General features: G+C 33.1%; 2 protein-coding genes and 1 long non-coding RNA gene across 5 annotated transcripts; 2 read left to right on the top strand and 1 right to left on the bottom strand.

Moving 5' to 3' along the window:
• The first annotated feature begins 5,488 nt into the window (after positions 1-5,488).
• On the top strand, positions 5,489-10,997 carry LOC140832074 (hydroxyproline O-galactosyltransferase HPGT1-like). 3 transcript variants are annotated; one of them, XM_073195872.1, is made up of 12 exons: positions 5,491-5,743; positions 5,821-5,884; positions 6,733-6,782; positions 6,856-7,049; positions 7,321-7,384; positions 7,462-7,534; positions 8,853-8,976; positions 9,394-9,481; positions 9,582-9,632; positions 9,832-9,903; positions 9,987-10,099; positions 10,539-10,997. In XM_073195872.1, exons 1-12 carry the CDS (start codon positions 5,625-5,627, stop codon positions 10,559-10,561), a joined length of 1,035 nt encoding a protein of 344 aa, XP_073051973.1. In that variant the 5' UTR covers positions 5,491-5,624; the 3' UTR covers positions 10,562-10,997. The 3 variants fall into 3 exon arrangements, with proteins under 3 accessions (XP_073051974.1, XP_073051973.1, XP_073051976.1); XM_073195873.1 differs by lacking the exon at positions 9,832-9,903 and having other exon boundaries at positions 5,489-5,743; XM_073195875.1 differs by lacking the exons at positions 9,987-10,099; positions 10,539-10,997 and having other exon boundaries at positions 5,492-5,743; positions 9,582-9,680; positions 9,832-9,894.
• LOC140832075 (uncharacterized) lies at positions 7,697-8,839 on the bottom strand. The gene is made up of 2 exons (XR_012118010.1): positions 8,704-8,839; positions 7,697-7,974 (listed from the first exon to the last, which is right to left on the bottom strand). It is a non-coding gene; the product is annotated as an uncharacterized lncRNA (long non-coding RNA).
• Positions 10,998-13,092: 2,095 nt separating the features above from the next.
• On the top strand, positions 13,093-15,940 carry LOC140832073 (probable inactive receptor kinase At4g23740). Its single transcript, XM_073195871.1, has 2 exons — positions 13,093-14,905; positions 15,290-15,940. Exons 1-2 carry the CDS (start codon positions 13,666-13,668, stop codon positions 15,880-15,882), a joined length of 1,833 nt encoding a protein of 610 aa, XP_073051972.1. The 5' UTR covers positions 13,093-13,665; the 3' UTR covers positions 15,883-15,940.
• Positions 15,941-16,841: the final 901 nt, after the last annotated feature.

The following is a 16,841-nucleotide window of genomic DNA, read 5'->3' as shown; positions in this document are numbered from 1 at the left end:
AACTGGGGGGGCCGCTTAGTTTATTTTGCGACGGTTTTTCAACTACCGTCGCTATAGAGCGACGGTTTTTGAAAAACCGTCGCAAATTTTGCGACAGTTTTCGTCACAACCGTCGCTAAGCAAAAAAAAAGGTTTCGAACTCGGGCGGATCAAACGTTATAATTGGCTTTAGCCACTGAGATACATGGACGTATCATTCATTTTGGGGGGGCCATATGTATATATATATGTTTATATATTTAGTTTAAAAAAATTAATATATACTAAAAACTTTTTTTAAATTTTTTGGGGGGGCCGTGGCCCCCGTTCGCCCTACACTAAATCCGCCCCTGGACTACCCATACACATCCAGTGACGGAGCCAGGAATATAGCTCTACCCGAAATAGAATTTTAAACTCTATATTTTTTTAATATTTTAAATTGATCTACCCGAACTAATATCCAAAATTTACATATAAATTTTTTAAGAAAAAATTGGGTCACCTTCATCGACGATCGATCGGAGAGTAATTATTTCCCTTACATCATTAATACACATCACGTGCGCAAGCTGAGTAAAAAAAAGTTTATAAAAAATTCTATTATTTTACAAAATGAATTAAACATCAAGTTTAGTAAGTACAGAGCATATTATTAATTAATTAAACCAAATTGCTAAAGTACAGTTGTATCTATATTTAAATTGGTTTCAAACAATGATTTCTGCTGATAGTTTCCATAACTGGAAAAGCACCTCTTGGCTCTTTAGACATCACATTTCGAGTGTCCATTTTATAAATAATATTGGCAACAACTTTGGAAACAATACAACCCTATTTCAGCTTACTTAATCATACAACATTTTGGTGGAGATAATATAATATATTATATTATTAAATTTTTTTAAGGGAAAAAATTACAAAAACCAATTATAAATTAAATGCCAAATGAATATATAAACTAGCAATTTGTGTGCAAGTTGTGTGATTATTAATTATTTTTCTGTATATAATATTTTTATGTAAAAAAAAAAATTAGAGATTATATATACTAAATTTAAGAGTTTCAGAGTAGGCAAAAACTTGTGTGAGACGGTCTCACGGGTCTTATTTGTGAGACGGATCTCTTTTTGGGTCACTCATGAATAAGTATCACTTTTTATGCTAAGAATATTATTTTTTATTGTGAATATGGGTAGGGTTAACCCGTCTCACAGATTTGGTCTCACATGAGACTCACTCTTCAGAGTATATGATTTTTAAGAGCTGGAAGACCAACCAACATTTTAAAGCAGACACAAGTTTATAATACGTTGAGATCCTTCGGTAATTATTGGTTGTGATAGTACAAAATATTAATAAAATTTACGATATATTTTTTCACTCAAAAATTTAACTAGAACTAGAATCCATTTTGATGTGATGTGTCTATCAATAAAAACTATATTTTAAAAAAATTTATTTGTAACATTTACTGTTTTTTTTATCTAAATTAAGTTATATTATATTATATTATATTATATTATATATACTATATAAAAGGGCGAATTGTGGAGGATTACATCGGTTCTTTCTCGTCGTGATAAATTGAACAGCCTGACGAGCCTAAAAGGCCAAAAGTCACCAATTAATTAATATTGTTGCTATTTGCTATATTCTGCACCAATATTTCGAATAATGCACTAATATTTTTCACTTCTATTTGATGCTGAAATGGTTCAAAAAAATTCAAAAACCACGCAAAAAATTAATAAATTAATATCTTCATGTTTTTAAAAACAATATAGATACGGTGTAATACTTTTTTTCACATTTTGAGGCGATGTAACTTGTAGCCGCTATCTTTCGGTAAACATAAGTAACCCCGAGATAATGCTTGCAGGTCACGATAGCCCCATATTACACAAATCTTATACGACAAGCTTGTATGAGATTGCCTCAATAGTAGATGAACATTTATAAATTAAAAAATAGTGAGGGAATACACTGTAATTTTGATATATAAATTAAAAATAAATTAAAAATAAAAAATAAAAAAAAATAACATCAATGAGAATTGAACTTATGACCTAAACCTCATAAAACAATGACTTTATCTGTTAAGCTACATATAACCTGTATTAAAATTTTAACATTTTATTAAAATATATACTTATTAAAACAGAACATGACACTAAATTAAATTTAATTACTCTAAATATCTCAAACTTAATAAAATAATCTAGATATATAAGACCTCCACCTCTTTCTGTCAGTGGACTTCGTATATAAGGATAAAAGTTTAGCTTTAGATACCTCCTTAAAGTATTGTAGTAGAGATACATGAAATTTTCCGTATTTAACCCGAAAATTTTGGACATTTGGAGGTGTGGCCGCGTAGTGGACGAATGGGTTAGTCTAGAAATAACCTGCTTTCCCCATTTTTGCTTTATCAACTCTTTCTTTTCATATTTAATTCGTCATGATGATGATGGCCATATACAAAATTTTTATACAAATTTAATTTATGGGAAAAATTAAAAGACATATTCTAACAATTAAAGTTGTATGTCACTTTAATTACAATCATGAAGGCATTTCACAACATTTATTTTAATATTGTCACAATTTATTGAATTATCAGAAAACCTGTTTAAGTATGCTTTTGTCTACTGAACTATATATCTTACGTGACTCCAAAATATAGTGTATTTGATGGATGTGTGTGTTGCCTTGTCTTGTGCGGTTGGATTTCAAAAAGAATAAACAAATGGAAAAATTGTGTATAATCATAAAAATATATAAATATATTGTATTAATATTAAGAGTCGGCTGTTTTGTTTTATAACCTTGGTCAAATATTTTTTTTAAAAAATAGCCTCCAGTAGTGTATTTGTTCACTACATGAGGGTTATTTTTTTTAAAAAAAAGTTTGACCAAGTCTATTTTCCTAAATATCCCTAATTTTTTTTATAACGTAAAGAATAAATAATAAATTTAAACAAATTTTAAAATAATATCTCAAAAGCAAAAAATGACTAATTTATTCCCAAAATATATGTACAAAAATGGAACAAACTAACTGATGCAGAAAAAAACATACCTCATTTTTTTTATAAAAATAAAAAAAGATTATAGAGTACAATATTCATATCAAAATCGTCCTAAGTTTTTGAACCAATTAGGGTGAGGATTGGGGGCACTAGGGTTGCAAAATAATAATAATAATAATAATAATAATAATAATAATAATAATATACACTATATTATTAAGTGTGATACTCTTATAGTAACTATATTAGAGGACATCAACATATTTAATTTAATTTCATAATTATCTTCTTACCCTACTAAAAACCTCTTCAAATCACTTCAAGTTTTACATTAATAAATATCTAAATTAAATTTCTCTTTTAAATCAAACAACTGTTCTAAATTGAAAATAAATTCGTGTTAATTATTTAGTATTGTTTTATCAAATTAAAAATAATAATATTTCATACAACGCGTATGCATCTTTTACTAGTACACACCAACATAACGCTGATCAGAGGCGGTGAAGGTATATGGACAGAGTGGCTCTTGTGAGTTGTGACTCTTGCCCATATCTTTTAATATATTTCTTAATTTAGTAGCTAACCAATTGATAATTAAGGGATTGTTGAAAATACCGCATTCTGAGAAATTAATGGTATTGATGAGCACTAATATTCTGAACAATCAATTAATTAATGTTACTATTAATTTAAAAGTGTAGGGTTCAGTTTAGCTATCATCATATTAATTAAGTACAATCGTGAAAGATAAACCTCATCTCTTAAGTTCTAAAGTAGTAGCAGTCCCATAAAAAAAAGACCACTAAATTCTTTATGTCGGATTTTAATTAATTATTTTTTTCTTTTTAATCGACATGATAATAGACAGAATGTTCGTTTTATATTTTTTCGGTAATATTTCATTCTCAAGAAAGATTAATAAGCATATATACAATGAATAATATATGTAAGTATTATTTTTAATTGAAAATGTATTTTCATTCCACTCTTATTATTTTGATTCAAATGTACCTTTCGAAAAACAATTCTATTATTATCTTGTTTTTAAATGCATGTACATAATATCATTAAATTTTATAAATATCCGCTCACTATTTAAAATGCAAATATTTCCTCCCATAAAAATCTACCAGAATCATTATCTTGTGTTTTATAAGCAAGTTAATTATCTTTTTGTTATATTTTAAAAAATGATTAGTTAAATTTGTGACTGAACTTTATTCGATGTCCCAAATAAGAAGAACATGAAGGGACATCACTTAACTTTTGACTATTCAATAATAATCAATTAAAAATCCACAAAAACTAGTCACACAGATCAACTTTATGATACATATATTTTATTTAGGTCATCAATGAAAAAATATTATTTTTTTAGTCAGAAGTATTGTTTTTTATCGTAAATACGAGAAAAGTTGACTCGTCTCACGAGTAAAGATATGTGTATCCTACGAAATTAAATGTTGTAACATTGACAATACTCTACAAATAAATAAAAATTTCATGAAAGGTTTAATAATCATCCAAGTTTAGCAAATATTTAATGAGTGTCAAACTTGAACTTACATTTAAAAACCAATATATATCTTTTCATTGTCCTTGATTTATATTCTCCGACCTTTTTTTAGTCAAAATAATAAATCCCAATGAAAACCTTCAACAAAACAGTTATTCCAAATAAAATCGCACTTGAACACATATAATTTTATATGAAAGTGGATTGTCAACAACAGATTAATAATATGGATTATTCTACTTAAAATGTTTGTGCTTTTGTGATTTGATCCGAAAACATATTTTCAACAAAATTCTTTTTTGGTAGCAAGAAGAAAATAAGAAGATATATCTCATTGCATTTGTGTAATTATTGAATGTCAAACTATATAAGTTCAGATAATTTTCTTCTTAGGACTAAATTAATCAGTTTGGAGTTGAAGCTAATTCCATATATTATAAGTTTATAACCAAAAATCAAACCAACGTTGCTGAACATATTATGTGCAATAATTGAGTTATACAGCTGCACCAGCTATAGTTTTTGATAAATTGATAAGAGTTCGGTCCTATAAAATATACTAATTAAATTCTCTGAAAGTGAATTGATTTACAAATATGATTAACTTAGTTTGACAGTTTAATGATTGATTTAGTTGATCAGATTCAATAATATTACATGTATAAAATACACAAAAACCTCTGTATTATAATGTTATGTATACGTCCAAGTTGTGGGCTGCTCCGAGAAGGCAAAATTATTGTTGGGTTTTTAACCCAACAATACCCGTTCAGTTTTGGATCGACCTAGAATAAAGAAATTACGAGATCTTAAAACGATAATACCAAGAGCAGGTTTACCTGAGACGTCACGAATTTTTACATGTGTCAATGCTATCAATATTCATAATAAAAAATAATATTTTTTCTTAAAGACCAAAATAAGATATCCGTCTCGCGAATATCAATTAATCATTTATATCGTCTGAATCAGAGTGAAAACTCATTTATTTACACCATTTTGTGTGTGTTGTCTCAAACTCAATTCGCGCAACAAATAAAATATTCACCAGCTTGGTGCTGCTGATATTAGGAAACGACGCCGTCGAGGCTAGAATGGGTGGCCGTGGATCGAACCAACGGTTATCCTCTTCAGTGTCATCCTTCGGGAGTCGATTTTCCTTCTTAATGCTCTCGATGCTTGCGGCTATGGCAGCATTGTATGTGGCCGGACGGTCAGTGCTTTATTCGAACCCACTCATTTTGCATTTTTATTTATTTATTTTTGCTTATGGCTGATCTGATGTTATAGGTTGTGGCAGGATGCGGAGAGCAGAGTTTATTTGATTAACGAGCTCGATAGAAGAACTGGCCTGGTAAATTACAAGTGATTTTGCTGTAATTATCTTTTATTTTAGAATGTCCTATTTTACTGGGCCTTTTTCCATGGTCTAGCCCGCAACACCGGCTAGCTCTTACGATTTAATTAATTAGAATGACTTTGAGCATTTTGTGGCCAAGTTTATTTTTTTCAGTACTGTAAAGTGAGGGGACTATCGAACTCGTCCTTGATAAGAATAAAGAATGGCTTTTTTTCCTACTACATTGTTTTCTCTGCACTTGTAGACTGCTTTATTAATACCACTCACTGGATGCTGATACAGAGAAAAAAGAAAATAAACAGCGTAATCAAATACCAGACTTACTTAAATGGAGACGCATTTATGTATGCCAGTGTTTGCTTTGTTATCATCTGATGCCGAGGTGTCAAAGAATGATTGGACGTGAATTTCTCATTTAGAAGCTATTTTTGTGTCGAGCTTATTTAAACTCTTTGTGATACAGTGTGAAGCTATGGATGACTTCATATCCAGAAGATTATCATAGTTCTAGTTGAATGGCTTATGTTGACGTTCTCATTGGTTGTGCTTATTTGGCCATTATTCTTGTTTCCTTTTTTTCATATGCAACCGTTTGGATTGTTAACTGTTTATAAGAAATCTGATGACTCGACTAGTTTGTTACTTGTATCGCGTTTCTACTCCTATATATGATCTCGATACCTGTGAGTTGATCAACAGTAAATCATATACTAGGTGATCTTGGCCAATTTGAGAACTGTCCTGTTTCTTTCTATTGTTCAACATATATCTTTATATCCGTTTCTTGATTAGGTGACTTTTCCAGCTGAATTTGATGACATCCTTTTTTGTTTCTATGTCAGGGAAAATCTTCTGTTTCTGTGGATGATACATTAAAAATAATTTCTTGCAGGTAGTTTCTTTTATCTGTCTACTGCATGTTTATGTGGATGCATTTGCATCAGTAAATTAGATTTGTTTGTCAGGGAAAAACAGAAGACATTAACTGCTCTCCATGTGGAGCTGGAGAAAGCTAGGCAGGAAGGATTTGTGCCTAAGCATCTCTCAGAAAACAGTGGAACTAATGCAAAGAAAAAGCTTTTGGCTGTGATTGGGATTGTTACAACTTTTGGACGCAAAAACAATAGAGATGCAATTCGTAAGGCCTGGATGCCTATCGGTAAGTCATATCACCTTCCTGGTATAAATCACTGGATAAATAAGTCCATGTCACCTTGTTTTCCAGTGATATGCTTCTTATTTCTCTCAAAAGTTCTGCTTAGGGGAGTGTTCAGGTGGGGTGGGGTGAAGGGGCTGTGGTCTCCCTGTCAAATGGACATGATTATCACACTCCAATAACATTTTTACGAAAATCCTGTTATAGTATACATTAGTTTTATTTTGTAAAATTGCTTCATGAGACTTGGTAATTTAAAATTCTTTCGATGCAGGTGCTGCTCTTAAGATATTGGAGGAAGAAAAAGGCATTGTCATAAGATTTGTCTTAGGAAGGAGGTCTAAATGATGCTGATTAAAATTGTAGAAGGGTTCCTTAGACTGCTGAAATTAAATGGTTTTACTCATTAATGCAGTTCAACTCCTGGAGATAGTTCAGAAAGGGAGATCGACAATGAAAATAGACAGACTGATGACTTCATAATTCTTGTACGTTTGAGTTTCCCATATCTGATTTCAATTGGTCATAAAACACTTCTACTACATGAGAACGAACTTGGTGCTGTATTTCACAAACTATTTCTGGAATTGTTTTGTGGGGATGATTGGATTGTCAGTGAAATGGTTTTCAATTTCTACCACATTTTATTCTCTCTCAAGGGTGGGCCCCTGGTCCTGCATTTGTGTTGTGTGAATGGCTGTTGATGAAATCCATCTGTCACATGCAAGTGAAGCATTTCCTTTCCATGTCTTTAGGAAGTTTCTTCTCTCAATTTCCATTCCTCACCTATTTCTCGGATCAATCTTGTTTTTCTTTTCAAGATTCATCTTCTTTTTCCTTTACTTTTTTTCATTTCTATTTCTCAAACATTTTTAGCTTATCTGAAGATAACTGGTCTGCCATATCCTTTCCCCCACTGTTTAGATGACTCTTAACTCCTAGTGCGAGCATATGGCAGGTGTGCACCCTTTTCCTGTGTATGTTTAACTATATACAGAAGGCATTTGGTTAGAGAAGCTTTTCAAAAAAAGAAAATATGATGTTTGATCAAGCTCTTTTAATTTGAATAGCGCATTTTGAAACTGAAATCAAGAAGCCAAAAATTGTAGCTTTTATTGCTTTAGCTTGAACAGTCAGGGGTGTCAAAACCCGATACGACCCACCAATCCGACACGGTTCAACCCGGAAAAAATAAGGTTTGGGTTTGGGGTTTTCGGGTCAGATCAGGTTGGACCCGATAGCTGACCCGAAAAAATGATCGGGTTGGGTTGGGTTCGGGTTGACCCGAAAATTTAATTTTTTTAAAAAAAATATAATTAATAAATATTGTCTACATTTTTTTTATATATTTTATGTCTGAAAAATATTTATTGTATATTTATATCATAAATTTTCATAATTTAATATTTATTTTGAATATTTTTTATTTTTTAAATAACTTTTTATTTGATTTAGTAAATATAATTTATTTGTTCTGATTAGACTTTCAAATTTAAATAATATATATGAGGGAAATTTTGTTATTATGTGTTTAAATTAAAATATTAATTTTTTTTGAATTTTGTTTAATTTTCTTTAAAAATTCAAAATCGGGTTATACGGGTTGATGGGTTGATCGGGTTGATTCGGGTCAGGTTCGGGTTGGATTCAGCTAAACATCACATGAAAAAGTCTTGTTTAATGAAGTAATCTTTTACACTAAATGCTGATGTATCTCAATGAACCACTGTATATATTTTGTATTGGATCACAAATATAGATTTTGTTTAGATGCTTGATTGTTTATATTTGAATCTTTCTTGTCAGGACAATTATGTGGAATCTCTTGACGAGAAAGCAAATAAGACGAAGTTGTTCCTCATTCATGCCGTGGAGCAGTGGGATGCTGAGTTTTATGCTAAGATCAATGATGATGTTTATCTCGATATCGGTATTGTTCATTGACCAATAAACTACCAAGCTTTTTGCTTGATGTTTTGGAAACATCCGGCAAATTAATAAACTCGTCTTGTATTTTCCAGGTTGAAACCTTGTTTTTAGTCATTGTAGATTTGGAAAAAAAATTGCTATGTCACTCATCACGGAAAACTCCTTTGATGATTCTGTAAAACAATTGAATTAGAACCATTCATTTACCTGAATCTTTCGATAATGATAGATTTGTTCTTGCAATTCATGCACCTGTTGATTCCTGAAGTTGCAAATCACATCATGGGAGCAATAGAAACATCTCTTGTTTTAGCCACTCCCCTTTACTTGCTCCATGATGAAAAAATTGTACAATGTTTCCACATTGGTGTTTTGAATCAGTGCTTCTATTGGCACCTTATAATTTCATTTCGTACAGATGCACTTGGAGCTGTGCTTGCAACTCATTTGGTTAAACCTCGTGTCTACATTGGATGTATGAAGTCAGGAGAAGTTTTTTCTCTGCCGTGAGTTCATTTGATCCCCTGATTGTATTATTCTTTGAATAAGGAATCTGGATAATATCTTGAAAGTTTTGTTGACTGTATTTTTGTCCTGGATGCACAGGAAGCACAAATGGTATGAACCTGACTGGTGGAAATTTGGGGATGGCAAATCGTGAGTAATGGGATTTTCCAGCTTCACTTTGTTCTTGCGACCACTCTAGTAAACTTTCAATACGAAAAACATTCAATACTAACAATTGCTTCATTCTATCTCCCTAGAACTCATGTTTTAATTTCCATTTGCTTGTTTGTGGAGTTGAAATGAACTTCCTGATTGATAGCTTTTGAAATTAATTCTTTCCTGAAAGCAGATACTTTCAGCATGCATCTGGTGAAGTAGTTGCTATTTCGCAAGCATTGGCTCGGTTTATTTCAATCAACCAGTAAATTTCCTATAGTGTCCTTACTCAATCCTTGTACATCATTTCATATTAATGGTTGCGTTTGGTGGTTGTGTGTTCTGCAGATTGACCCTTCATAGTTACGCCCACGATGATATAACTATCGGATCATGGTTCATCGGGCTTGATGTGAATTATGTTGACGAAGGGAAGTTCTGCTGCTCGGCCCGGTCATCAGGTTTCACTATGGCCTCACTCAATTCTATTTTCATTACACTTTTTTTTGTGGGTCTATTGATGTCGATTCAATTTTTCATTACTTCTAAAATAACTTTATTATGATAGAATATCGTAATAAACTATATTTTCAAATTTTAAAACCCCGCAAACTATTAAAATTGGAGAACTCTCCAGAAAATACCCCTTCTGAAACAAAACCAAACCAAACAGTCAAGACATTCCCCAATTCAGTTATTGATAACATTTTCCAAATCGCTAAAAGCAATACTAAAATGTCTCCTCGTCTTTATGCCACCATTGTGGTCTTCTGGTAATGTTATTCTCCTATAGCGGGGCTGAGTGTTTTCTATTGCACGCGGAATAAAAAATGATACTCAATACTTATATGTATTATATCAAAATTGTAGTGATTGATTCCATTAGTTACTGTTCTGCAGGAGCCATTTGTGCATCAGGATAATTAGATTGTAAATTTGATAAAAAATCTCAAGCGGACCTGTATTACACTGTATAATACCGTATGCTTTTGACCTGACTGAAAATGTTGTCAAGATGATTCGAGAGACCGAAACTTTTCGTTGATGACTGCTCAGAGATTTCATTGTTCAACCGCAAGACCTGGGACTTAAAACATCTAATGATTTTTTCGATCTCTCTCTTTTTAAAGGAGGAGAAGATTGTTGTATTGATTTTTCATATAACTTGGCGACTGTATATGTATTTTAAAGTGAGTGAAACTTAAAGGTGTATAATATTTGAACTTTTGAGCATAAAGCTTCTTGTTAGTGTTAGTTTGTCTCTCTTTTTGACAATATTGGGTGACTCATTGTCTATACTTCGTAATGTATAGTTGAATGTTTGTTTGTCCTACTAATTATGTCAAGTGGATTTTTGTCATGTGATGTGTATTTGAGTATGATCATACATCTATGAGCATAGAACATACGAGGGAAGATCTTCTAAAATGCATAACATGATGATATTGTGAACTGTAGAGTTGTTGGATCGATCACCAGATCCAAAACAGATCCGATTTGAGAATAAAAATGATTTAGTTTTTCTATGATTGATAAACAAAATATACATTATTAGGTATGACTTTGAATTAGTATTTATTTATGGGTTTGTAATCCTGGATCATTCAACACACATATGCCGACTTCTTGAATTTAATGATGCCAAATATTTGTTAATATTAGAAAAATAATACACGTGACGTGAATATATATAATTCTTTCAATATTTCTTGCGAAAATGCTATATATTGTACTCGTTTGCAAACCACAATTTTGTCTTTAAAAAAATTCAACTCTAGTGATATATATTATGGTAGAAATTATTCAAAATTATGTCCACAATAATTTTATACTTTCTTGCACGTTGCCCCCGTGACCATCTAGTGAATTCTTCCTATTCTCACATTTTCGACGCCTACCAAATGAGATAATTTGTATGCCCACACTTCGTCCCTATTTGCTTGTCAGCAAAACTATGAAACAACCTGATCTTAGAAAACGTTGGGTATAGACTAAACAAAAACAAATAAAGAGAAAAACCAAATTTGTCAATACGGGGTAGTTTGATCCAAATGACACTTGCAAGACACCAACACATGGCTTGTGTTCGTTACATGATAGAGCTCCCCTCATTTCCAACCTAAAAAAATAAAGAATGCCCAATAAAGCAAAATAAATCGATCGACACGACAAATGTACAAAGAAGATGTTACAAAGAACTTTGTTATGGAGCACAAAACGCAAAGTTCCAACCACAATTTCCTCTCAGGTTTCTATGCTAACTAACAAGTGAATAGTTGCAAATAAAAAGGAGCCCTTTTTTGTGAGATTTGCCAATTTGCCACGACTCAAATGCTTGGCTGGATTCCCCATTTTTTACAAAACAAGTAATATTTTTTTTATGAAAAAAAAAGTCATAGAGTTCGTAGACAAACTTAGAAAATAGCAGGCGAGGAAGTGTTGCTCAATTGATGGCCTTACAAGCCAAGAAGATACGAACGAAGCACATGGGCCACCTTCTAATTAGTTAAAAGGTGGCTTTCTTGTGGTAGCAATTGAGAACACCTCCTTTCTTCTCCGGCTTGCTTAATTATGCACACATCTCTCTCTAATTTTCATGCAATTTAATCTTCTTTCGTATTGAGAATATCTTCCATTGCTCGTAAATGATTCTTTAATTTGGTGTGTTTTGTGTTGTGCCATAGAATGAAGAACCATCCAAAAACATGGAAGTAATAACAATGTCTGAAAATGTAACATAGATAAAATATATTATATATTTCGGGTCCCCACTGGAATTTTGTAACTTAACTTACCCTACAAATGACACAACAGTGTGATAGTGAAATCATTAAATTTTGCGGTCCCGCGGCCTTTGTCGGATCACTCTCTCTCAAGATTCTCTCATTGTTTACTTTTAAACATACTCAATTAATAATCTCATACAACAAATATTTAAATTTAAATTACTAAAATGCATTTCTAAAACTTTTTTCTTTAGACAAATTTCGATGATTGCTATCGGGGGGGGCTTTTATGTTCATCACCATTATAATCAATGCTCGTTTTTTTCTTCATCCATGGAAATGAAATGATGGTACATGCATTGACATGATGAATAAGCGAGAGGTCTATAAAACCATTCATTTCATTCCATTGTCCAATTTGCATATCCACTAAACATTGTTATAAAATGGTTTTAAGATTAAAACAATAATCTTGAAATCAAGCTGAAATTTGAGAAATCGAAATAAAGGCATAGTTTAAGGTCTAAAAATATCATTCATGATATTTGAACTCAGGATCATATAGAAGATGCTTTTTGAGTGCGAACTTATAAATGAAATTTAATTTTTATCGGTGTCTGACATAAAAGTTTTGGTGAGAATTAATTGGAAACAGACTGGCTTTGAGCATTTTCAATCAATTATATATATTTTTCTTTTAGACAGTGGTTGAATTCGAACACTTTTTTGGGAAATTTGCTTTTTGAAGTTGTATGTAGGTTTGATTCTTGTTAAATCTTGGAAGTAGTCATTATGCGTTTAATTATTTAAGAAATTTGAGTCCTAAAAAGCCATGGAAAAGACCACCAAGCTAACAGGTTGAGATGTTGGAATTTATTAGTCACGCTGAATGCAAAATTAGTGAGAGTCATATTAGCTTCAAGCTCTTCTTCATCAGACAAATAGTAGTTATTTCCAGTTCAAGGGCTGTTGCCACTCAAACCAATACCAAAAGCATAAAGAACAAAAAATAAAAGTGCTCTGCTTCTGCTTCTGCTTCTGCTTCTCACTCTGTATTCTCCTATAAATTTCACCTTTTAATCCGAATCTCTCCAGCTCCAATTCCTAAACACATTCCAGAATCTTGCTCAACTTTTTCAAGGTACCACTCTTTTTCTCTCCGGCGCACACAGACATAAATAGTTGTCTCCCAGCTTTTGTTTCAGGTCCTAGTACCGATTCAAACTACGAAAAGATGGGTTCTTTATTTTGAAAAACAGTTTAAAATTTTATTGGAGCCAAGAAAGAACCAAAAAAAGTAAATGGGGAACCAGACGTTTCTCGTGGGAGTTATGTTCTTGTTTTCACTAGTAGGATTCAGTTCTTCTGGAGCAGTAATGCATAGTGACAAGCGTGCTTTGCTTGATTTTGTAAACAAGATGCCGCATTTCCATTTCTTGAACTGGAATGAAGAGCTTCCAGTGTGCAAGAACTGGACCGGAATCTCTTGCAGTGAAGATGGGACTCGAGTGATATCGGTAAGATTACCAGGGGTTGGGTTTCAAGGCCCAATTCCAAACAACACTTTGAGCCGCTTATCCGCGTTGCAGATCTTGAGTCTCAGATCCAATGGCATTAACGGGTCTTTCCCCATAGATTTTGGTAACCTCAAAAACCTGAGTTTTCTTTATCTTCAGTACAATAATTTCTCAGGTCCCTTGCCTCTGGATTTCTCTGTTTGGAGGAACTTAACTTTTGTAGACTTGTCGAACAATGGGTTTAATGGGAGTATTCCTAGTTCACTTTCGAGTTTGAACCAGCTTACTGCGTTGAATCTTGCTTACAACTCACTTTCGGGTGAGATTCCTCAGCTGCATTTGCCGAATTTGCAGTTGCTGAATTTGTCACAGAATAATCTTGTTGGTAGTGTGCCTGAATCACTTCATAGGTTCCCAAAATCCTCATTTTTTGGTAATAACGAGTCTTTATTGGAGTATAATGTTACTAGTCCCCCTCTTGTTCTGCCTCCTCGTGATCAAAATCCAAAATTTAAAAATGGTGGGAAATTAAGTGAGAGGGCTTTGCTTGGAATTGTCATAGCTGGTTCTGTTCTCGGGATTCTTGCTTTTGGTTTTGTGTTACTTGTTTGCTTACTCAGGAAAAAATCTGTGGATGGTTTCCGTGGAAAATTAGAAAAAGGGGATATGTCTCCCGAAAAGGCAATTTCCCGTAACCGAGAAACCAGCAATAGGATGGCTTTCTTTGAGGGATGCAACTTTGCATTTGATTTGGAAGATTTGTTGAGGGCTTCTGCTGAAGTTTTGGGGAAAGGTACGTTTGGGACGGCATATAAGGCGATATTAGAGGACGCGACAATGGTGGTAGTGAAGAGGTTGAAAGATATATATGTCGGAAAGAGGGAATTCGAGCAACAGATGGAGGTCATCGGAAGCATCAAGCATGAAAATGTGACTGAGTTGAGGGCTTACTATTTCTCCAAAGATGAGAAACTTATGGTCTATGATTATTATAGTCAGGGAAGTGTAGCTTCAATGTTGCATGGTACGACTTTTAATCTGATTTTCATGGTTTTGATGCTCGATTTTGTTTGTCCTGCATGGTTCATATGTTTTAATAGTAGGAATTTCCTTTTTTCAAGTGCGATTGTATGGTCTTAACTAGTTCGAAATATATTTTGGAAAGATTGGGATATTTTTTTAATGTGATTTTGTTATTAGGAACGATTTGATGCCATTTTTATCCAGAAATATAGTGGATTTAGGCCTTCATAGATGAACCACGTAAATTATATATATGTTGTGTTGCGTGCTCTTCACTTTGTTTCTTCAACTTTAAAATCTAACAATCAAATGCTAAAAAGTTAGCATAAGCTTGTCGATCAATGACTATAATTGCTGCAATTGTGATTTTCATCCAAAAATGCAGGAAAACAAGGAGAAGACAGGAGCCCTCTAGATTGGGAAACTCGACTAAAGATAGCCATTGGTGCGTCGAAGGGCATTGCTCGTATCCATAGAGAAAACGGGGGCAAGCTAGTTCATGGAAACGTCAAATCATCGAACATATTTCTAAATCCTCAAAAATACGGATGTGTCACAGATCTTGGCCTGTCAGCGATAGCCGCTTCATTAGCTCCAACACTTGCTCGTGCAGCTGGCTATCGGGCGCCGGAAGTTACAGACACCCGAAAAGCAACACAACCATCCGATGTGTATAGCTTTGGTGTGATGCTACTTGAGTTACTAACAGGGAAACCTCCCGTCCACACGACTAATGGTGATGAGATGGTTCAGTTGGTTCGATGGGTGCACTCGGTCGTTCGAGAAGAATGGACTGCAGAAGTGTTCGATTTGGAATTGCTGAGGTATCCAAATATTGAAGAAGATTTAGTTGAGATGTTGCAAATAGCCATGGCCTGCGTGGTGAGAATGCCGGATCATAGGCCCAAAATGGTGGAAGTAGTCAAAATGATCGAAAATCTACGACAGTTGGTTCCTATGAACCCGGTGTCCTCTTAAACCATATCTGAAAATACGAAGCAGTTGCCTCCATCACCACCTCCAGGTTTTTGAGACGGATAAACCTCCACCCCACCTGTTCACCATCTCGGTGGACGGAAGATCGTCGATTGGAGAATTATTTTGGGCGTGATCCAGGTCAAGAAACAGGTGAAAGATATACTTTTTTTAGTTAAATTTGTGCAGAGAAAACAGACTCGTGATATTCATGAATCTTGGTCTTTTTGTTTTTTAATTGCACATGCATATGTATTGTCTGTTTCTTGAAAATATGGTTGAATGTGTCGCTTTTCCTACTTACTAGTAATGTATATGTACTTTTTTGTAATGCACGTTTTGCTTTGAGAATATTTTTATCTTATGATAAACAATCGTATCGTTTTATAAAATCTTGACTTCCAATTCAAAAGGGAATCCAGGCCCAAACATTTCTTTAGCTCCAGGCCCAATATATACTTTCATCCCTTGTATACTATTCAACAACCAACAAGTTTGTCATAAAAGGTTTTTGATTTTAAATCACGTCCGTAAATGATATTTTAGTTACAAAAATCATGCATTTTGATATCTTGGTTTTTTATTAGACAAAAACTTGTGTGAGACGGTCTCACGGGTCGTAATTGTGAAAGAGATCTCTTATTTGGGTCACCCATGAAAAAGTATTTACTTTTTATGCTAATAGTATTACTTTTTAGTATGAATATGTGTAGGGTTGACCCGTCTCACATATTATGATCCGTGAGACGGTCTCACATGAGACTCACTCTTTTTATTATTATTATGAAAAATAGTTTAATGGCATTTTAAAATACAACAAAAAATTATTAGGGTTTGTTAATACAATTTCGTTGGGTTTTGTAGGAATTTTCCCTTCAAATATAAATATTTGTCATAGGAATCTACAAGTTCTAAGATGCCCTATATGGTCAACCACATGTGTTCATGACAAAACTTGCAGT

Source organism: Primulina eburnea, chromosome 5, assembly GCF_022965805.1.
Source record: "Primulina eburnea isolate SZY01 chromosome 5, ASM2296580v1, whole genome shotgun sequence".
In the NCBI taxonomy this organism is placed as follows: Eukaryota; Viridiplantae; Streptophyta; class Magnoliopsida; order Lamiales; family Gesneriaceae; genus Primulina; species Primulina eburnea.
Note: the sequence above shows the minus strand (reverse complement) of the source record. Positions and strands in the feature narration are given on the sequence as shown.

What these genes read in the sequence shown, in the direction of transcription:
- LOC140832074 (XM_073195872.1), top strand. Translation starts at nt 5,625, where the DNA reads ATGGGTGGCCGTGGATCGAACCAACGGTTATCCTCTTCAGTGTCATCC. An exon ending in TCGATAGAAGAACTGGCCTG is followed by an intron (nt 5,885 to 6,732) that starts GTAAATTACAAG and finishes TTTCTATGTCAG; the next exon opens with GGAAAATCTTCTGTTTCTGT. An exon ending in GGAGAAGTTTTTTCTCTGCC is followed by an intron (nt 9,482 to 9,581) that starts GTGAGTTCATTT and finishes CTGGATGCACAG; the next exon opens with GAAGCACAAATGGTATGAAC.
- LOC140832073 (XM_073195871.1), top strand. Translation starts at nt 13,666, where the DNA reads ATGGGGAACCAGACGTTTCTCGTGGGAGTTATGTTCTTGTTTTCACTA. An exon ending in TGTAGCTTCAATGTTGCATG is followed by an intron (nt 14,906 to 15,289) that starts GTACGACTTTTA and finishes CCAAAAATGCAG; the next exon opens with GAAAACAAGGAGAAGACAGG.